This window comes from Lutjanus erythropterus, chromosome 19 (assembly GCF_056507025.1).
Source record: "Lutjanus erythropterus isolate fLutEry1 chromosome 19, fLutEry1.hap2, whole genome shotgun sequence".
NCBI lineage: Eukaryota > Metazoa > Chordata > Actinopteri > Lutjaniformes > Lutjanidae > Lutjanus > Lutjanus erythropterus.
Window position 1 is genome coordinate 7,674,528 of NC_139335.1, and position 22,425 is coordinate 7,696,952.

Genomic DNA, 22,425 nt, shown 5'->3' on the forward strand with positions numbered 1-22,425 from the left:
CAACAGGAGTGAAAACACATTGATCTCTCAGTGATTTGGAGACGGAGGGATGGGGGAAACAATGGGAAGGATGAGAGGAACAAAATGAGTCCCATGCGGCGGAAGACAGATCCCAGCCGTGACAGCGGTCGTCATGGTGCAGTCACAGGACCAGATCTGCTGCTCTTTCCACTCGGATAAATTGATACTGATTGTTTGTCTGTGCTCTCACCTCAGATATGTCTACGTAAGCAACACGCTAATATAGAGACTTGACTCTGCATGCAGTGTCCCATGGGCTCCGAAAGCCTTGCATGTCTCAAACCCCTAAAGTTTAAGGTCAACAGTTTTGCAAGTCTGTCACAGTCTTGGTAGGGTTCCTTAAATAGTTAAAAGATACTGTGGTTTTAGCGCAAAATTCAGGGGGAAGTTGGTTAGTATGTAACAAACCGTACTCTGTATCAAATTAGACAGAAACTAGAAATAATATGTTCTTTATTAGGCAGTATGAGACCTTTTATTAGACTCTTACTTGACTTTTTTAGAGGGTAATTTGGGACATGTTCCAACAGAACTGTCCTGTAAACTAAAGTGTATTATTTCCTGCAGTTACACTTTTATCAGACTTTATTGCAGGCTAATTAGGGACATACTACAACTGAACAGAAATATAAACTGCAGTATTACAATAAATCAGTCACCCATAGAGAAAACATTCCCCTCTCTTCTGTAACTTGGCAGATCTGCTTCATATGTTGTTTTTAAAGGAGAGGTAGCAGATATGCGATTTCATTTTAGTTTACAGTACAGTTCTGTCACAATGTGTCCCAAATTACCCCTGAATGAACTTAATGTCTACAAATGTTTACTTGATTTATTATATTTATTTAATTCAGATCACTGAGGCCTAATATTATTTTCAGATTATCTTTAGAAAGTATGTGTAGTATGTAAGTGTGCACAGAAAGAGGACTGTGGATTTCCCCCGTCATTTACTTAATACAAGTGTATTAGAAAGGGATCTTTTAAGAGCCAGAATGAACAGGAGGAATAATGACAGCAGGCAATACCTATTCCAGTGTCCATATGGACACCTGACAATAGTTTTAACAGCTTACTATAATAGTAAAACCTATACTTTATATTCATCATCTATTCACTCCATGCAAGTTTCAAACTTGCATAAGCCAGAAACATTGCAAATACTCCCTGTAGTTTCATCCAAAGCGAACACTTTCCACGGTAAAAGCCTGTCCACAAGTGTGTTTGGATGGTGCTTTCTTGAACAGGACTGTCTTTTGAACAAAGGGACCACAATGAGGACTCCAGCCTGGTTAAACGAAGGGAAAAAAGGAGAAGGAAGGAAAAGAAACAAATTGTTACATCTACATATACGGTAAATTTTACAAACATCGCAAAGTGAAGTTTTGAAAGAACAGCTAGAAGAATGACTTTTGGATGCATGCATTTATGTATTCTTGTTTTTGCATTTTATTCTATATGTAAAGAACTTTGCAACTGTGTGCTATATATATATATATATCTTTCAAATATTAGTACAAGCAGCATTATAAAGCACAAAAATGGTCTGCATTGCAATATCTGCGCAAGTCCAAAAACTTGTTTTAAAAAAGTGTTAAAAGTTGGGGTGTTTCCGCCGTCTGACCAGAATGTTGGGATTTTCTTTTGTGCATGCATCTCTGCCTCTACAGCTCTCTGCTGTAGACAAACCAAGCAGCCTCAGGTAAAAGGCTGTGTGTCACACACTGCTTAAAAAAACCCCAACTGAGATGGATATTCTGAATTATTTGGAATATTTGGAAAATGTTCAGAGGGGGAGGAAAGAAAAAAAGGCCTAATTCAGAATATCCCACCAGAATATCCTGTCTACAAGACCTGCGTACTCAAAATACTGCCATATTCTGAACATTAACAGAAATTGTGTGTGCATGTAAATGTAGCCATTGTCATTACTTACTGGGGCATGTGAATACAACAGAGCAGTCATTCATGTTAATATTAACACCTGAGCTTATCCTGCAGGATGATATGAACTTACAGACCTGTTGCTGTGTTTGATCATGCCTCATTTGAGAACAAACTGTTCTTTCAGACTCATTTTTCTGATTTCCTTTCAGAAAAAGATGAAGTATTCCATAATGGAAACTGTTAGTTTCCGCATTTTGCTCCTGACTAAAGCAAATCAATTAGACTGATGAAAGCTGATAGATCCTGACCTCTGCCACTAGCTGAGAGCTGAACTCATGCTAACAGTGACAGAGGAATCATTACAACTAGCCGACTGCTGCCATCTGCTGCTCCAACAAGGCTAAACAACCATTGCACATACGAGTTCAACACCAGAGAGGAAAACAGACAAGTCTTAATAATATAGGTATATATTTATTCATACGTACATATTCATTTATATCGGTTAATTGTAAAAAAAAAAAAAAAAAAAAAAAAGAAAAGAAAAAAGGAAGAGATTTACAGTAATTATATGAACTACAGTCATTGTCAAAATTGTTTTTGAAATTTCTCAGGTGTCAATCTACCAATGAACACACACTGTAGATCCACCTCTTGCCCTCTGTCCTGATCCTCAACCTTTTACTCCAGTGTTTGGGACCAAACGTGTACGAAACAAACTGATCCAGAGCGTAGGAGCTCCACTTGTGTAAACTTGGTGGAAGGTGTGACAGAAGGACACAGAGGTGTTTGATACTGTGAGGAAAAATAAGAGCCTGTAGTGTATTTTGTACCATGAAAAGACTGATGACAGGTTATTTTTTTTTTGTACATATAAAACCATCAGGAGTGGGTTGAGTATTATCACCAGTAATCCATTCAAAGTGTTGGCCTTAGAAGCACATGTTGTTAGCTGCATTGATGACTACACCCAAGCCACGTACAGTGCATGAAGAGGGCAAGCAGGTGTTACAACCAGACTCACAGTCTAAATCCTACAACTTTTCCTTTTTCCTCCACTTAACTGTCTTAACCCCGGAGCACAGTGACAGAGTACATTAGATATCTCCGCCATTTTGACTCTTAGTTGTTCCCTAATCCCCCATAAAACCCCAGTCAAACAAAACAGATCAGACTGGATTACACTGGATTCATCTCAGCTTGTATTATCCTGCCTACCGTAGCTGTCAAATCACAAACTGAATTGAATCATCGTTCAGTGTTTTTGCCCGTTGGCGTTCGTCTTAAACCAGAACGGGGACATTTGAGAGTGATCAACATTCCACACTGGGTTTACCCATTTCTGTCTTGTTTGATGTATTTGGGCAGGGTGCTTTATGGGAGTGGGCGTTTGGAAAAGCAAGGCATAAAAATTAAGGAGCGGAAAGCACGCTTATGGGAGAAAAATTCTGCTAAAGCAGCACACGACGCCTGAACAGCCATCCTGAGGACTTCTCCTTGATGGAAACATTCAATGACTACATCCTACATCATACATACATGTCATCATTAACTCCTGCTCAACTCACATTAAAAAAACTCAAATTTGAACATTTATTACAATTGCACTGGCGCCGACACTTCCCCTGGACAAAGGCTACACTCTGGACATTTAGTAACAATAAACTCTTAATAAAAACACAAACACCATCAGATCAAAACTGAGGACTGGAAGAGGACTCAAACTGAACTTGGAGACACTGAACTCATGACTTCAAACACAAAGCAGGCGCAATCCAAACCACACCAAAACAGAAAAGCAAAAAGAAGAGAAAAAGATCCAGAGGAAATCAGACGGAAAAGCAGTAAAAGACACATTTATAAAATGAAATGGGAAGAAAAAGAGACAGAATAAAGCAGGTGCAAGTGCAGGAGAAGATAATCCATAAGAAAAGGCTTCAATACTTCATAGGGCAGGGGGCTCCAGTCCATTATAGCCCTCCGTTGTGATAAAAACGTCCATCATATCTGTCAGCCGGCCAGAATTGTGCACTCAGTTGACTTCCTCTTGCAGTGAGTCCACCGGTCTGATCCGGACTTCACCCCCGGCAGCGTCACTGGTCCCAGACAGACGGAGGAGGTCACAGGTGGCAGGGTGCAACAATGCTGTCACTCCGTCCCCTGTAAGGCCTCATAGGAGTTGAAGAGTCGCCGGTGCCGCACGTCCTCTCGCCGCTGCGCGTGGTTCACCAGTTCCTTGTCATCAGAACCGTCACCGATGCGAAAACAAGAGCAACTAAAGGAAATAAAACTAACTGAAAAATAGACGTACTTTTGATTGTTTTCAGTTGGCTTTTTCTTTCCATTGTCCTGGTCTGACAGCATGAATTCATGTAGTGATGTCAGACTTTTTTTTTTCTTTTGTCAAATGAGTGTCTTTAGAACTTTTCTATTGTTGACATGAGCTTTCGCAGGCCAGCATCAGTTCTTCCGCCAAACTCCAGATTAAGTACCGGCTCATGTTGACTGTCCAAAGCTCCAGCACGTATAGCATATGTGAGCTTCGCCGCAGTTCCCTCAGAGAGACCCGTCGAAAGCAATCTCTGCCCGATCTCATCTCATCATCTGTTGTTTAGCTGGCTTCGCCTCTCAGACTCCACAGTCCTCATATTTACAATTAGATTTTAAAAAACTAGAGTTGTTACATGCAACATTTGGCATCTTCTCGAGTCCCCACTTGTGAGTCTTAATTGGTGTCCATTTTTTAGAAAAATATTAAACTTTGTCTTTTTTTTCTCTTCAGCACATTGAAGCTTCTGATTGTAACAGAGAGACAGAGAGAGGCGAGGGTACAGGTGTAGCGAGCTCAGTGTGTGCGCGTAAGTGAAGGTTCGTATTTGTGTTGTTAGTAAAACGCCAGCCTTAAATTCGGAGATGGCCGTCTTTGTAAAGTGTCTCGTCATTGCTTTACTGTAAGTGCAAATAGCTGCAAGTATGCTTTAAAAAAAAAAAAAAATCATAAAATAGGCTTCCTGCTGCTTTCTGTGTGTGTGTCGGGGGTGTCGGCAGTTTACTGGCTGCATCGCTGCCCCTTTTTTTGAAATAAACAGACTGCAGAACAAAGCTAACACAGGTCTTACTCAAGTGCAGTTCCCATCTAGAGGTAGCTGTTAAGTGACCTTCAATATGGAGGGAAATATGTGTGAGAGGGATTTTTCCAACTTTTTCAATATTCTTTTTAGAGGCTATAACTGTAATCTGTCTCAAAGTGCTAAATGAAAAGAGTATAGCTCCCCTCGAATACCAAAAGATGTTTTTTTTTGCCTTTTGTACTTCATTTGATGAAGCGTTAAATCCCTTAACAGTGGTGATCACATCTGATTTTTTCATAACCCTCTGTGTAATACTGGTTTGTCCACTGAACACAGACCAGGAATGTTCTGACATTCTTCTAAGAGTTAATCTGTGTGTGTGCGTTTGTGTCTGTATACGCGTGAAAGCCTGTTTTGTGTGTGGTGGAGAGATTCGGGAATGTTTTTTGGGAAAGTTACCCCGAGACCCTGTAGCGTTATTTGGCTCTCTCCTTCTCTCTGCAGCTCCAAAGAGGGGGGGGCGGGGACACACCAGCATGTACTCTGTGGCAGGGGGCCTGGAGGGGGGACAGCAGGTCAGGGGTCAAGTGATGGGCTGCGGGGAGCGTGTACGAGGGACATGGGGGGGAGGAGAGGGGGGGTTGTTGTCTTTACATCATAGCAGGACACAGCAGCGGCAAAACCTCTGACGGCTACCCCCGACGGAGGGGGGCGGAGTTACGGGAGCGAAATATGCGTGCACTTTGATGTTAGGCAGATGGGTCTGTAGAGAGAAAAGAAGGAAAAATAGATGAAAATATAAAAATGCTGGGAAGCTTAACACAGCAGTCACTACACTTTGCTACAACATGCAATATTTTTTCGTCAATATCCTGAGATCGTATCACCTGTCAATAAAAGCAAGTATTGACAACAAACTCAGGTCAGGCTGTAATTGATTTATATCAAAATTGAAGCAAGGCGTGAGATCTACTGCTGATGAGAGCAGTTCTCTCCGTTGACTCACTGCTGTCGAGCAGATAATTTGTATTTCACACCTTAGTTTGGATTCATCACTTCTTGTGGGTGACTCAAACACCAGAGTTTAATTGGAACAAAATGTCTGAATCATTTAGCAAGCATTATTAATCAGGCTAACGGGACATATCTATGACCTCAACTCCAACAAAAAGGGGCGTTGTGTAAAATGTAAAAAAAAACAGAATGCAATGATTTGCAAATACCTTTCCTCTTGTATTTAATTAATTTCAGCACAAAGACAAGATATTTAATGCTCAAACCGATACGAGGATTCAACAAGAAGTTGTGGAATGCTCAAAAAACACCTGTTTGGAAAATCAACAGATAAACAGGTGAATTGGTAACAGGTGACCAGATCATGATTGGTTATTAAAGGGGCATCATTGAAAGGCTCAGCTGTTCACAAATATGGATGGGGAAACAGTCCAACAGTCTAAAAACAATGATTCTCAACACAATACTGCAAAGAAATTTAAGGATTTCACCATCTACAAGTATCATTAAGAGATTCAGAGAATCTGGAAAAATCTCTGCAGATAAGGTGCAAGGCTTAAAAAACATTATTGAAGCCTGTGATCTCTGACCCTTCAGGCGGCACTGCTTTAAAAACCCACATAATTGTATAAACATGAGCTCTGATAGACTTCGGAAAACTGTTGTCACTATGGTGGTGTGTTGGTGCCCATGGCATCACGCGCAACTGTCACATCTGTGAAGGCCCCATTAATGCTGCTTATGTCAGCAAGACGATGCCGAGACACATTCAGCATGTGTTCCAACACCGTGGCTTTGTAGCAAAAGAGTGTCCCGCCTGCAGTCCAGACCTGTCTCACACTGAAAATGTGCGGTGCATTTTTTAAGCACAAAGTACAACAGTGGAGACCACAGACTGTTGAGCAACTGAAGCCGTACAACAAGGAAGAATGAGAAAGAACTTCACTTTCCAAATTTCAACAATTAGTGTCCTCACTTCCCAAACACTTAGAGTGTTGTTAAAAGAGAAGGTGATGTAATGGCGCGTCTATTTACAAGAAAGCAATAAAGTTTATCAGTTTGAACAATAAAGATCTTGTCTTTATGCTGTTTTTGATTGAACATAACTCAAAAAGGATTTGCAAATCACTGCATTTTGTTTTCAATTTATGTTTTACACAACATCCAAACTTTTATGTAATCGGGGTTGTACACACAACTCACCCTTAGTCTCTTGATGCCAGCGCGGGTGATCTGCTGGCAGTCGTAGAGCTCAATACGATCCAGACTATGGCAGCTCTTCAGGTGCTCCAGTGAGGCGTCTGTGATCAGGGGGCAGTTGTCCAGCTCGATCACCTCCAGACGGTCGTGAGCACAGGGGCCGCTGCCGAGGTGTCTGATACCATCGTCAGTGATCAGCTCACAGTGAGACAGGCTCTACAGGAACAGAGTAGTAGCTCCGTTACTTAGCTGCCTGCTAGAACAAGCTGCTGCTTGGTGCTTGTAATGCTGCAGAGGCAAAATATGTTTTAAGTGGCAGGCACGCACTCACCAGGACTTGCAAACGAGGGCAGTGGATAGACAGCTGGATGAGCGTTCCATCTGTGATCTGATGCAAAAATAAAAACAGACAAATGCCAAAACTGCATTCTCCAAACATCAGCAGTGGTAACAGTATTTCTGTAGCTCGGATTGTTTGTTTACCTGCACACATTCTTCTAAATCCATCTTCTCAAGCTCATGACAATTCTGCCACAGAGAAAGAGACAGTAAACAGACAAACTCCATGATGCAAGTTGCAAAATATTTTGCATTTTTTTCATGTTTTCTGAACAAAAAAATATGACCTCAAGCTTAGATATTTGGATCTGTAAGCAGAGTCTGTGTTTGCATGCAACCAAGAGGCAGATGCCACACTCACCCTTGCTAATGTAGTGAAGCCCACGTCTGTAAGCTGTGAGCAGCGAGCCACTTCTAATATTCTGAAAGGAGAACGAGAGGAGCAAAGACTCAAACAAGGGCATCACAACAGTCTGTCTGCTGTATAGTAACTAGGCTTGAGATAACATTTATTCATTTCTTTCCACAATCTCCATTATTGACCAAATGTTTACTGCAGGTTTAAATAATTCAATCAATTCAGTGATTGAGATTCAAGATGAGATTTAATGCAAACCGTTCAATCTTGTGTTGCAAGAACTAAAAAAAACCTGTGAGAGAATAACACTTCTTTCCGAAAAGTCCAACTTTCATCCATTTCAGAAAAGCTCTTAAAACAAGATGCAAGATCTGTCTGCCAGGATCAAGACTGTCAATCATTCATTCATTCATGAAATCAATATATTTACTGTAGTAAATCATAAAACAACTATGAGATTAAGGATTAAGATGAGAACTAAGAGATTAAGGAAACATGCCAAGTTAAAATACCGACTTCTCAGTCACTATGTTCTCTTTGAAATTTCCATTCTGGACCGAACCATCTGTTTTTGTTTGCCTGTTTCTTTGCCTTTCATGTTTATTACAGTTCAAATTAATGCAGAATGTTCACTGAATGAGCAAGTGTCTGTATATGAGGCCTACGAAATCATTAAATATCTTTTTAAATGAATAGATCTTTACAACGGTTAATTGCGTAATATGTTAAAACATGCAGTGCAAACAGGCAGTCACTGAACTCACACTCCAGGGTGTAAATTTCTGGAGCAGTGGGCTTTTGTTTTCAGGATAATAGGTTTAGCTTTACGTTGACAAACAACTGACAGTCATAAACAGCTGATCAGCTTACAGTGTGGCTCTCATTGTTGATGGTCATTGTGAAAATATTATATTGCGCTTGTCTTGCTTCTGTTCAGTGTCCCTGCAGCCAAACTGCCTGAGCTTCAATTTTGGGTAGGAGGCCACCAGAGGAAACAGCTTGCTCTGACCATAGATTGTATATTAAACAGGAGTTCATCCTATTTAATATACAGTCTATGGCTCCACTTTGCTATTTGGACTGCAGTGCTCATTTTTGAATGCTAGGTAGCTACTTATTATATTGAAAATTCAATACTTGCAGCAAAACCAGACTGTGTTCAGTGACTTTTTCTGTAGCAGCACTGTGTGCAGATTGTTAATTAAAGCAAAGAAAATAAATCCTATTTTTGTGTTAATTGAAATACTGGTATTATACTGGTATCAAATGTTTACATTTTGGTGTTGTGACAACCCTAGTGTGTAAGCGTGTGAACTCACCTGAGGCGAGGGCAGTTTTGTCCCAGGGCGTGCAGGATGGCGTCTGTGATATTGGCACAACCCGACACACACAGAGACTGCAGGCGGTGACAACCCCGGCAAATTGTGATGAGGCCCTCATCTGTGATCTGCTGCTCACAGAAAAGAGAAAGTGTGTGTTTTTGTGTGTGCGTGGGGTCACTTAAATCTAAATCCACACGGTATTGCTGACCGTAACAGGGGACAAAAGCTGTGTAACAAACAGGAGGAATGACTGGGACGAGATGAAATGATGAGTTCTTGAGGTGTGAGATGGAGACAGATGATGAGCAGAGCATTCTGGTGGTGATCAGGAAAAATATATGCATTGTGTGAGTGAGCTTCACAGACTTCAGGCTGGGCATCCAAAATGGACTGTGAGATGAAGAGCACAACATGTACTTGGTTTGGATACTTTTCTACTTTTATGTCAAAAGCCCAGATTTCATTAGTTTTATGTTGACAAAGAGGCTTTCTACCACTTTAACAATCAGCTAATGAGAGCAATGTCTCTCCCCTGCGCTTTCTGTTTTAGGTTTTGTTCAAGAAAACTTTGTGGAGATCAGGCAGAGAAAGAACAGGTGAAAATGAGCTAGACAAGAGCAAAGGAAGAGGCAACAAAGAGAAGGAACGACCAGGACAAGATGAAACGCTGAGTTCCTGAGGTGCGAGATAAGAAGATGATGAAGAGATGGAGGATCAGAAGAGCATTCATGTGGAGATGAAGGACAATATATGCTTTGTGTGAGCAGTAGGCCTCACAGACTAAAGGCTATTCAAACTGGACATCCACAAGTGGCTGTGAGGTGAAGAGCTCCTCGTGTACTGGGTGCCCATCGACCTGCACACCCTGGAAAGTGACCAGCAGTGTTCATGTATTTTTCTACTTTTAAGCCAAAAGTCCAGATTCAGAGGTTTTATAATGTTTATATATTTATATAACCTTTAAGTTTGATAGGGTTCAGACAAGCATACCAGAAAAAGATGAACTGTATGGTGGAAATTTCCCAACAGCAGCCTTGTTTAAAGAGGGTTTCCATTTAAGCAGAATGAAATATGCTTACGAAGTGTCACTAAAATGGCAAAGCGTGAGTTTGGCTCATCTTCCAGCTGTGTTAACTGTACTTACTGAGCATGTCTGCAGGTTGAGTGTGACCAGCTCTGGACAGTGAGCCCCAATATGCTTCAGAGCCTCGTCCTCTAGCTGTGGAAGAGAATTGACAAAGGAAAGACAACAGTCATCTTAAAATCTCTTAAATTAATTTCTCAAATTTCCTTACGATTATGATGATATCGCAGTAAATATTTTACTGATTGGTCCTTTTAACATGCACAATGAAAAAAGAAATCAGATACATTTCATGAGGTTTGGCGTACCTACCTAAAACTTTGGAAAGATGATATATTGTTCATAGAGAATACTGATGTAACTCCTATAAGATACTGTGCTGTCCAATATCTCCTTCATGTAGCGTTGCCAAGGGGCAGATTTACATCAGCGTGACCACCTTTTAATTTTGTTACATACATCTTTGTGAAATAAATAAATACATGTCTACAAAAAATGTACATTTATCAAATATTATCTCACCTATCAAATGCAACACCTCTGGTAACTGAGTGTACATGTTGTGAGTTGTTTTGTCCTTTAAATTAAAAGTCTGTGACATCTGCATTTGATTGTCGTTGAAACAGGACGGTGCTGTAAGAAGACTTGTTATGTTTGCTGTAAATGGTGTCTGGCATGTCTTTCCTCAGAAACATGCATGGTTGCAAACGAAGTGATGCATTTTAAGTTTGTAGCAGCGGCGTATAGAATGAAAAGAAGAGGAACTTGGTAGTTAGTGTGATGGGGGAGGCCACTATGATGAAACATACAACAAAACACTGTCAACTATACAAGTGCAGCATTGAGCAACAAGAAATGTGTACAAATCCTTTCAGGTTGATCCCATTAAGTTTTACACTGAACTATATGATCACACAGTGAACGGTACACAAGCTTTTTCATTAACCTTTACTACATGTAGTGTAAAGAAACAAGCACCGTTTTTTTTCCCATTATCAATTAATCTGCTGATTATTTCCATGGTTAATCATTTAGTCTATAAGATGTAAAAAAAAATGTGAAAAATGGTCATCACAATTTCTTAGAACCTCTAAAGAAGAGGTTGTGTTGTGAAATGTGCTGTAACAACTCTGCAGTTTCCATTCAGATGAGTTGTACTTGATAAAAGTGTCTGTAAGCATGTGGTAATAGCAAAATCCTCCCATCTCTTTTAAAGCTAGTACAAGGAACTTTTTAAAAAATTTTTTTGATTCTGGGGGCCTCTGTGAGCAAAAGTGTTAATGTTTTCACCGTAGTAATAATGAAGGTCATAAAGGGGCATCGGTATTTTTCAGTACCATTTCATAACCAGTTTAAAACTCTTTGTAGTAGCTTTAACGTGTGTTAATCTGTTAAATCGGCTGCTTTAGATGGTTGTTAAGCTCACAGACTTGCCACGCAAACATCAGTTGCTGTGAACGTCCATGTTTTTCCGAGCAGACGCACTGGGACACACTTAGATTGGAAATTGCAAATACCGTCTCAGAAATAGCATCTTCCGACTTGAAATGGACTGTAACTTAAACCCCTGAAATGTACCTGTGTGCATCCCTTGAGGAAAAGGCCTTTGAGTCCAGGGCAGGAACGCACCAGGGCCTGGATGCCATCCTTGGTGACCTGATCACACCAGGAGATGTTGAGCTGCTCTAGCAGGGGACAACCCTCACTGACGGGAGAAAAACAGAAACAAACAAGTGAGATGTGTAAAAAGAAAAAAATGTAAAAAGAAATAAATCAAATACTTCATATAGTAAATCACTGAGGGGATAACAGCCAGTATCTGGGGGTGTTGAATAAGGATCCTAAATCTGTTAAATTCAGTGTTCGTGTGCATCACAACGGCAATCATACACACCTGAGAGCTTTGAGTGACAGGTTGGTGATTGAGGTACAGGAGGCGAGGTCCAGGTGCTTCAGCTTTGGACAGAACTTACTGAGGCTATTACACGTGCTGCACAAGAGAAAGACAATGAGGGTTTTGAAGGTTTTGAAGTAGAATTTTGATAGACCGGTGGCCCAGAACATTTCACGTACCTGTCAGTGATCTTGGTGCAGCCGTTCAGACTAAGAAGCTCAATGTTTCTACAGTTCTGAGAGAAAGTCCTACAGACAAAAAGAAAAAAAAACATTTAGTCAAACTGAACTTGCACTTCTCTTCCTAAAAGAAGTGCAAGTTGAATTTCATTTTTAGCTTCTGTCGGCGAACTCACCTCAGGGCGCTGTCACCCACACCCAGGCAACCCCGCAGACTCAGCTTCCTAAGGAAACCCCCACATCGCTTTGAGATGTTCTCCACCACCCGGCCCTGCAACAAAGAAATCCACTCAACCTGCTGTATTTGCATCTACACCTCAGTTTAGTGATTAAATCTGTTAGTTTGTGTTATTGTGTGATTTCAGTGAATCCAAACTAACCTTTTAAAACACCAAAGTCCCACTATAGCACAAACAAATTAAATCACGAAGACAGAGGTAGACCTACGAGATAAAATTACTTATTTTGCCTATGGAGTCTGGTGAAAGCGAAAGAGTGCGATATTTGGTTGATATAATGTCAGTTTCCCGTTGAAAAAGTCCATCTGACGGCAAGATAAACCAGAGAAAACATTCTAAATATAGCATACTGTTCAACTGGTAATTATTATTTTTTAAGTGGTTAAAATACATTTTTCTGTCTACTCTTGTCTGAGGTGTGTCGACCAGCATCTACTCTACATAACACACTGATTTTTTGATAAATACCTCATATGACCCCACTTGAAATAATCTAAACTATCCCTTTAAGAGTGACCTGTGAAGGGAAAAGCATGCAGCTAAGATTGAAGTTACTGTTAAAGAAAAGGAGATCAGATTTGCTCACCTCAATGTCCCTCTGAAAGTCAAAGAGGTCAATTCGTTGCCAGTTGCTGCCATCCAGGGCCAGAACATTCCAGGACTGAGAGCAGGAAGGGACAAACAGACGTTTAGGGTGGAGATTTTTCTCAGATGTACAACATACATAAACGGAACGCACACTAAAAACACACAGACAAACACGCAGAGTCACACACACACACATGTGCACACACACACACACACCTTGTGAACACAGACTCACCCGTGAGACCTGGGCACAGCGACAGAGTGTCACCACATCCAGAAAGGAGAAGATTCTGGAAGACAGACAGGGACGGTTTAGAGACCCTGATCCCCGCTGCCAGAAGCTTCCTCTTTACACTAAACTCTGCCCTCAACTCAGCCCTGCGTCTGCTTCCAATCACAGCACAGCACAGCACAGGGGTGTTCGTAAATCAGCTAATATTGTCTTTAACTGTCAGCAGGACAGATGTGTTTACTCTGTTTGCAGGATAGGCGTGTTTACTCAAAGTGGGCTCCTGGTGAGGAAGACACGCGATCTGCTTCGAAGGAACGGAGCTGGAAACTTACTATAAGATCCTTCAATGCAGCAAAAACTGTATTCTAGTTGAGGCCGGGATGCGGCGAGTCCCAGCGCAGCCTGCCAGCCTCACAAATCAGGGTGCTGAACACGGCCAAGCTGCACAGAGTCAGCAGCCGCAGCACAGGCGGCATGGCTGGCAAGGCCGAGGCTTGAGTTATGGCCTTCATTTTCTGTTTGCTCAGGGGCTCTTGAGTTTTTTTTTTTTTTTTTTGCCTGAAATCAATTTGAATGCTTTATAGCCTCGAGCATCTGTTTTTAATTACAGTTTTAGAATTAGGGGAGCGGAGGAGGGTAGGGAACGAGGGGATATTGGCATCCTTGTGGTTAGTTTAGTTGAAATAGTTGCTAAAGGGCAAGTGAGCCTACAGTATGTGATGGTGAGATGGACAATGTGTGTGTCTGTGTTGTGGAGGGAGGAGGGTGGTGCAAGGCCAATCGTGCCTTTGTGCATGATTGGATATGCTGATCAGGAACGAAGGCAGGGAGGTGAGTAATGGAGTATGCAACATGCCATTTTGCTTCCAAAAAAAACCCTGCAGACAGTCTGGCTGAAGTGTTTTGAGATGTCACTCACCGTAGCAACAGCTCCTTGGGCAGCTTCTTATTGATGACTGCCTCATCGCTGTTTGTGAACATCTGAAAGGTTGCAGAGGATAATATTAGTCCTGGCGGCCTGTTTTAACATGGCCGGGGCCCTCCTTCACCCACTCACCTCACTCAAGGACAGCCCCAGCATATAAGCAAGGATAAACGATTGTAATCTCATCAGCTGAGATAGATTCAATGTCAGGTCTTGGGAAACACTAAGGGTGACAGAAGATAAAGCAGCAAAGGAGGCTGGATTTTGTGTCTCCTAAGCGAAATCAGCAGGACGGGACTTTGTACTGTCGGCCCCAGCTATCATGTTATCTTTTCTGCAGGCATATTCTCTCCTTACTTCTTGTGTTGTTTGCACTGTTGAACTGACAGCAGCCTGCACTGAGATAGAGCTGCAACAATGATTCAGTTTAGAACTGCAATGATTCGAATTATCGCCCACTATTTTGATAACTTATTAATAGGTTTGAGTCATTTTTAAGAAAAAGTCAAAATCTCTGATGCCAGCTTCTTAAAAGTGAATATCTTCTGGCTTCTTTACAGTAAACTGAATATATTTGGATTGTCAGCAAAACAAGACATCTGAGGACGTCATCTTGGACTGATGGAAACACTGATCAACATTTTTGACCATTTTCTTACATTTTATAGACCAATCAATTTATCAACAAATTAACTGACAATGAAAATAATTGCCATAAATCAATTAGTTGTCATCTAACAACAACTATTTTGATAATTGATAAATCATGTTGAATCATTTCTTAATAAAAAAAAAAGATGTCCAAATTCTCTGATTTCAGCTTCTCAGTTGTGAATACTTTTAGGTTTCTTTACTCCTCCATGACAGTAAACTGAACATCTTTGGGTTGATGACAAACCAAGACATTTGAGGACGTCACTTTGGACTTTGGGAAAGAGTGACTGACATTTTGCACAATTTTCTGGCATTTTATTGACCAAAGAACTAATTGATTAATCAAGAAAATGACCAGCAGATTGACTGATAATGACAATGGTTGTTAGTTGCAGCCTCACATTGAGTATGTAAACTGGAATTAGTTACAAAACATCTCTTGTGACAAATAGCTCCAGCTTCTGCAAACAGCTAATGGGTTTCCACACAAATAATTGCACAATGCGAGTGCAAATACTAGCTTATAATCCACAGAAAACGCCTCAGGACACAGAGACAATAAATGAGCATTTATTACGATCCACCATGGACACACACACGCACACACACACACACACTTATTGAGGTCTACAGGGTTGCCATAATTTGTGGGAAATCATAATATGCTTGCTTGTAAAATGCACAATGTTGGGACAATGAGGTTTGGGAGCATCAGAATGAAGCAACATCTGGTCCAATCCATTTTCCTCTATAGATTTAGGAAGATAAATCTAAACCAGGGACAGGGTAATTGAGGGGTGGGGGCTTTAGTGTGTAAATAAAAAGTGCAGGAAGGCATGTTATTTACAAGAGGCACACATCTGTAACAAGATCAACAAGGAATTTTCAAGCCCATATTTCTTTACTTTTTTACAGGTACAAATATGAAGCATCCAGGGTTCAACGTTAATGGGATTTTTTTTCAAGTGGGTAGAAATCCACTTGCCTGACATCGATTTTTTACTTGCTCTGGAACAAATTGTTTTATTTATTAGTGGTTATCAAATAACAACAAAGATAAAAGATGATTGTCATGTTTTAATCTAGCGGTACATCATTGTCCCTTCCCTTATTTGCAGCAACAGTGGTGCTTCTTGCTGTAATATATTTTTTATATTCTCCACAGTGCAAAGGATCCACTTTGTGCAGTGCGAGTCAAATGATGCACCAAACTGTCATTTTTATGTGAGCGCTCACAGAGTCGCAGATTTTTGGATATCAGCTGTAGAGATGTCTGCCTTCTCTCCAGTATAATGGGACTAAATGGCACTCAGCTTATGGTGCTCAAACCATAGACCTTGTTGTGAGCAGCTTCAGTAGGAACTACTTTCATTCTGGTAGAAAAGAAAGTACTTACGGTAAGTTCTAAAGTAGTTCCAGTAGCTTCTACTGTAGAAAGACGGTTCCTTCATGAAACTGCTCACAACAAGGTCTGTGAATTATCTTGACTAACCGGGTCATGATTTTTGGAAAAAGAGACATTGGTTTTGAATTTTTCAAATGTATTTTTGGTGCTTTGAGCACCACAAGCTAAGTGTCATTTAGTCCTGTTCTGCTGGAGAGAAGGCAGACATCTCTGCGACCAATATCTCCAAGATTCTGCAACTCACACCAAAACAATCTACACTGCAGGATCGGGGAAAATATGCATTTTGGATTTTGGGGTGAACTGTCCCTTTAAATGTCTTATTTTAAAACCCAGAGATATTCAGTTTAATATGATAATAAACTGAGAAAAACAGGAATTCTCCATATTTGAGAGGCTGAAAACAATGTTTTTCCTGCTATTTTTTGCTTTAATGATTAATTGATTATCAAATAATTTAACTAGTTTTTTTTAACAGTTTCTTGACGAGTGAATTGGCAGATTTACTAGCCTGACATGGTAATTTACTTGCCCTGGGCAGGCGGGCGATCCTTGCGGTTGAGCCCTGACATCTACAATCCAAATATAAATCAAATGTTTATTTGTTGTGTTGAAACAAAAGAAATAATGAGCGGGTCCTAACAGAGTATATTGTGTGCTATTTTGATTATGGGTGTCCATCCTAAAACCACATTCACAATAGCTTTTTAGCTCAATAGATTTTGAGGGACTTACACACTTAAGCAAACCTATTCATCAGCTCACAAAAACAAAGTGACAGGTCTGCCTGTTTAAAAATCCAGTCAGCTCTGGGTCAAAGCCTCTCTATGTGTCTCTGATAAACATACTAACTCCACACACACACACGCACGCACGCTCACACACACAGCTGTCTATGCAGGGGCTGCCTGCCAGCGCAGACGTGTAAAATTTTGAGGGAGTAAGAAGGGACAGACATTTTGCGTTTGGATTTGGGGCAAATTGACTCTGACAGCTCGCCTTCCACTGCGTTACTTTCTGGCCAAATAATCCAGGGCCATTTCCAAAGAACCAGATGCGCATGGTCAACGGGCATACACTGTCCCCTTTTGTACTCTAACATAAAATGAACCTGATGCTGCATGAATGTGAGCATTATGTTTTCTCCACTGGTCAGCTATAGTCAGTGAAGCAGGCCTGGCAGGAGGTAAAAAGCTGGCTGAGCTGTAACCTCCAGCTAGAGGTGATTGTGAAGCAAAACAAAATGATAACATTTTTAGAAAAACTTTTAAATACTGCTGATACTCCTGAAAAAACTGATTCTCTGATTAAATTTAGACCGGTTTAACACTTGTAATTGTAATATTAAGCTGACATTTAATCAGTGACTAAATTAGATTCACATATTTAGTTTATCCCCCCCTACATCCATGGGTGCAGTTAAGGACAACTGATAAACTAAACACCCAAGAGATGATTGTTTTGTTGCCAACAATTTAAAACTGCCACACCAGCTCTTACATCAGCACACCCAATTATACACAACATAGTGATAATGTCAACCACAATATGGTTATTATGTGCATGTTCCTGTTAACTAGGAAACAGAATTAGGGGTCATTAATGCCTGTCTAATTTTCAGACTGCTGTAGTCTTTTGTTAGGGGCTGGTACACAACAGATCTGTACCTACTGCAGAGCAGTGAAGCCAGACAGAATATAAGAGGACCTTTCTGGCAAGGCCTGTCAAAGTAAAACTCTCACTGGCAGACAATGTAATGTCTTTGGTCGCAGGACTCTTACAATTAGCCTTCTGGACTGGCTCTTGGCTCATTTTTAACAGACTAAACAAATCATAAGAACATTACAGACATGCTAAAAATCTCCAAAGGGACAAATCAACCATCCCTATTAATTAACTTTTGTTAATAATGATCAAAATGTCAGAGATTGGTTTAATATAAAGGCTATTAGTGGACTGCCAGCACAGTAGGGCTGAAAATAAGATTTAGTTTTATTAACTATTTATCTGTTGATTATTTTCTTGATTAATCAATTAGTTGTTTGGTCTATAAAATGTCAGAAAATAGTGAAAAATGTTGATCAGTGTTTCCCTGAGCCCACGATGACAACCCCAAATGTTCTGTTTTGTCCACAACCCAAAGAAATTCAGTTCACTGTCATAAAGGAGCAAAGAAACCAGAAAACGTTCATATTTAAGAAGCTGGAATCGGGTAATATTGACCTATTTTTTCTTTAAGAATTACTCAAATTGATCAATTGGTTATAAACAAAACTGCATTTTAGTCAAGTACTGTAGTGCTGCAGAGACGACCTGACCTACAAATCTTGTTCTTCAGGTGTAAGAAAACATGTTTATTTGGTACAAACTCCAACAAATGACACATCATCTTGAGTTTAATAGTTTCTTCTCTATGAAAATCGAAATATTGCAATCAAAATATCTGTCAAAACAATCAGATATGATTTTTTCTAATTTATATATTGTGCAGTAGGGCTGGGCAATATGGGATATAAATATTATCTTGATATTATACCACAGTACACTATACTGTAAATTCTCAAAGAGTGCTCCAAATATATGAAGATCTGATTGAATATGATGCACTGATTTAAATTAAACCATCCAAAATGACCCATCACAATTTTTTGGACCAAATACCTGGATATTGCGACAATATCCCAGGAATGACTATCGGCACTTTCACAAAATATTAATACAATAAGCTTTTTGATAAATAATCATCAGTAATGTGGATATAATGACTAAGTGGAGCCTTTAAAACCAGGACAAGACAACACTTATGTCATTTCATGGCATAATGACACCCAAAATCTGAGACAATGTCCATCACAATATCAATATACCATCCATATATTGCACAGCCCTATTTATATAAAACCCATACTAAACTATTTGAAATAATGTCTAATAATTATTATCGCTTAATTTAAAAGTTGAAAGGCAGGTACCCTCATAACAGGGTTCCTAACAAACGTTTACAAATATTCGCTTTTATTTTGAAAGCAACAGAACGCCACTTCCTGTATTTTCCCGTCCCAAATCCGGTTAGCTTGACGAAACAGCTCTACCGCAGCTGTCGAGCCAGAAGGTAACGGCCTGAATCTTCTGAGTCGTCAGCTGTTGCACCGTTAAAAATAAATAAAACCACACACAAATCCCACGCTAGCTGGGGATTACACATCGCCAAGTGCTCAGGCTACACGGCCCAATGTCACCGGCCAGGACACACAACATTTGAGAACAAGTTTTCACCAAAATATTCAGCTACGCTTGCGGCTGCGACACAAAGTTTATGGTAAATGCTGCAGAACAACAACACGGCGGCTTATGTGTGTGTACATGTGGCCCTTCTGCTACCAGTCCGGGTTACACTGAGCCAGCTGGGGCCTATTTGTTGATAGTTGTGTGCTAATACGGGGTGCATGTAGCAGTCACAACCCGAGGCCCCCACAACCGCAGCGGCCATGGACATGCACAATAATCCAGCTCGCCAGACAATAACAAAAAAAAAAGTCGTCTAAAAAAATACACCAGACACGAGGACACTTCTAAAACAGCTACAGCTTCGTCGTAGATTGAAGCCAACATTTTATTTTTCCTTGATAAATATGCTAATATGCGCCTGGAGCTCGGCGTGGCCATGTAAGCCTCAGTGTCTTTGTTTTGACGGCGCAGAGGGAAACGAGGACAACATTTTAGGACCTTTAACAAAAACTCAATTTACTGACGAACAGCGCGACAGACTTGGTGGAAAATAGCGACTCGTGTCATCAGAGAAATGAACGCCAGGCCTCGGCTATACGTTGTTTGAACAAAACAACAACGTTTGACCTAATCCCAAACATTGACTGCGGAAGCTGCATCAACAGCCTCACCGTGAGCGCAGTTTTACAATAAACACAGCGACAGTCATCACGTAGGCCCATATCCTAACATTTTAACAGCTACGTTGAATGTGTGGCAATAACTGTCAGTTGATATTGTTAATAAACTCACCTCAAACCGGCTCCGTGAAACACCGTTTACCTCCTTCCCCATGTCGGACGCTGGTTAGCCTACCGACTCAATGAATTCGGTGTAGGCGAAGTAAAATGCAGCAGATACGGGCCCTCTTCCTGCCGATTCCCCTCCACGACTATCATGCTACCGTCCTCTCGGTAGCTCCTGGGGCTGCGATGTCGTTGTTTTTCGCCCTGCAACACAGACGGCAAGACTTCTTGTTTCTGATTTTTAAAAAAAATGTGGGCTACAGGCAGCAGCCAGCAAGCCAGTTCTCTTATCTGCTGTGCTCGGTTCGCCCTCACCTCCTCCTCCTCCTCCTCCTCTTCCTCCCCCTATACAGCGAGCTTTCTATCCATCCACACAATAGACCGTCAGGAATAGGATCTGGCAGTTAAAATAGAGCTGGGGCTACGCCTACATCACTTAAAAACAATAAATATAAAGAAATTGCACCGAGGCATCATTTGCCCAAACGCAAAAACGACTATAAACTTGTTGGATGTTCCTTTAAACAAAGATTGCAGTGTGGGGCCTGTACAAGCTCAGGAGCAAAGATAAATATCAAAGTGAGGCGGTAACATGTTGACAACCAATATAGCACGAATGCCTGGCTTGAAGGATACCAGTTCAGGGCTTTTTAAAAAGTTTGATCACAGGTGATGGTATATTTTGAAACCACGAAAGGCAAAGAGAGACCACTCTGGATATATGAATAGATAGATGATGTTTTCCCCTATACAGCCTGTGTAAAATAGGCCAACAAATAGCCTACCTAAGTGTATATCTAATATTTGTACTTGAGGGCCCTGTCATTGACGTGTGGGCCAAAGCGTTCATATTGTTTGTCACAAAATACTGTAACGGCTGCAGAAGAATACAGATTATCATCTTATGACACATTTACCACTGAACTGCGCATCAGCTCAACTGTAATCGCACTTATTATTCTCAAAACATACATTGCAACTTTGTCAGTACTGTAGGAGACGCCACTTCCTTGTTTTTCGTTGACCACGCCCCGGCTCGACGGCGGGTCCAATCAGCATCCAGCACGGCTCCTCGTCATTCTGCGTAATTATACTGGGGAACACACGTTTGACATCAGTTCAATGTAGACGTTATGCTTCACAGACAAAAAAAAAAAAAAAAAAAAGCACGACTAGTCATTTCAGGAGGCTTCCCCTCGGGTCCACAGCTCATCCTGCCAAGCAATTTTGTAATTCCAGATTTGAAAATTGAATTTTCTGTAAACAGTGAAAGTGAAATTTTTATTTTATGAATGCGTATGTGCGAAGTTATTTTGGCTAGACGTAGCCCACTCCCAGCGAACTCAGAGTCGATCTGCTCATCACTAAAAATCACCACAAACAACCATTTTCATTCATTAAGAGCAGTTTCCTTTTCATGATTTCACCCGTTTTTTAAATTATGATTGCAACTAAAGTCAGAGAGAAGAGAGTCCGTCTGTCAGTGAAAAACACTTTTTTATTGTCATTTCACTCATAGGTGAGGCTGATCATTCCTGAGAGACGGGTTACATAATTTTAATTTCCCCTGAAACATTTAACTGAATAAATCAACTCCAGTGTTCAAAATACACAATAATCACATTCTGAGTAATTCAGTTAATTAATTTACGATGAGAATCTCAATAAACACAGGTGCAAATAATGAATTATATGCAGGTGTATGTTACAGGTTGCTGCTCTGACAGGGACGATGACTGTGAGTCTTTATTAATATTAACACAGAGCTCATGTGGACGGACACAAACTCCATCAGAAGTCTGTACAGCTGTTAAAGCCGACTGACAGGTGATCCAGCTGTGATCTGCTGCAGCCGTCATCACAAACGGACGTCGCTTCACGTGACGCTTCAGACGTCTCATGTCTCTTAAAACATATCTACTTGTGTCTTCTTTCTTCGCGTCCCTCCACGAATCCTCGGTGGGAGGAAATAAGACGCAAGGAAAGGACACAAGTGAGGG

General features: G+C 40.8%; 1 protein-coding gene across 3 annotated transcripts; it reads right to left on the reverse strand.

Annotated features, from left to right (window-relative positions):
• Window positions 1–858: 858 nt before the first annotated feature.
• Window positions 859–20,999, reverse strand: fbxl20 (F-box and leucine-rich repeat protein 20). Of its 3 annotated transcripts, XR_014772413.1 has the most exons (17): window positions 20,433–20,734; window positions 14,348–14,409; window positions 13,432–13,486; window positions 13,195–13,269; window positions 12,546–12,640; window positions 12,370–12,438; window positions 12,191–12,286; window positions 11,875–12,001; window positions 10,357–10,431; window positions 9,210–9,340; window positions 7,894–7,954; window positions 7,677–7,721; window positions 7,525–7,581; window positions 7,197–7,409; window positions 5,634–5,742; window positions 5,439–5,536; window positions 859–1,309 (listed from the first exon to the last, which is right to left on the reverse strand). XR_014772413.1 is itself a non-coding variant. In XM_084743841.1 (16 exons), exons 2-16 carry the CDS (start codon window positions 20,472–20,474, stop codon window positions 5,635–5,637), a joined length of 1,311 nt encoding a protein of 436 aa, XP_084599967.1. In that variant the 5' UTR covers window positions 20,475–20,629; window positions 20,741–20,999; the 3' UTR covers window positions 2,363–5,634. The 3 variants fall into 3 exon arrangements, 2 of the variants coding, with proteins under 2 accessions (XP_084599967.1, XP_084599968.1); XM_084743841.1 differs by lacking the exon at window positions 859–1,309 and adding an exon at window positions 20,741–20,999 and having other exon boundaries at window positions 2,363–5,742; window positions 20,433–20,629; XM_084743842.1 differs by lacking the exon at window positions 859–1,309 and having other exon boundaries at window positions 2,363–5,536.
• Between the last annotated feature and the right edge of the window lie 1,426 nt (window positions 21,000–22,425).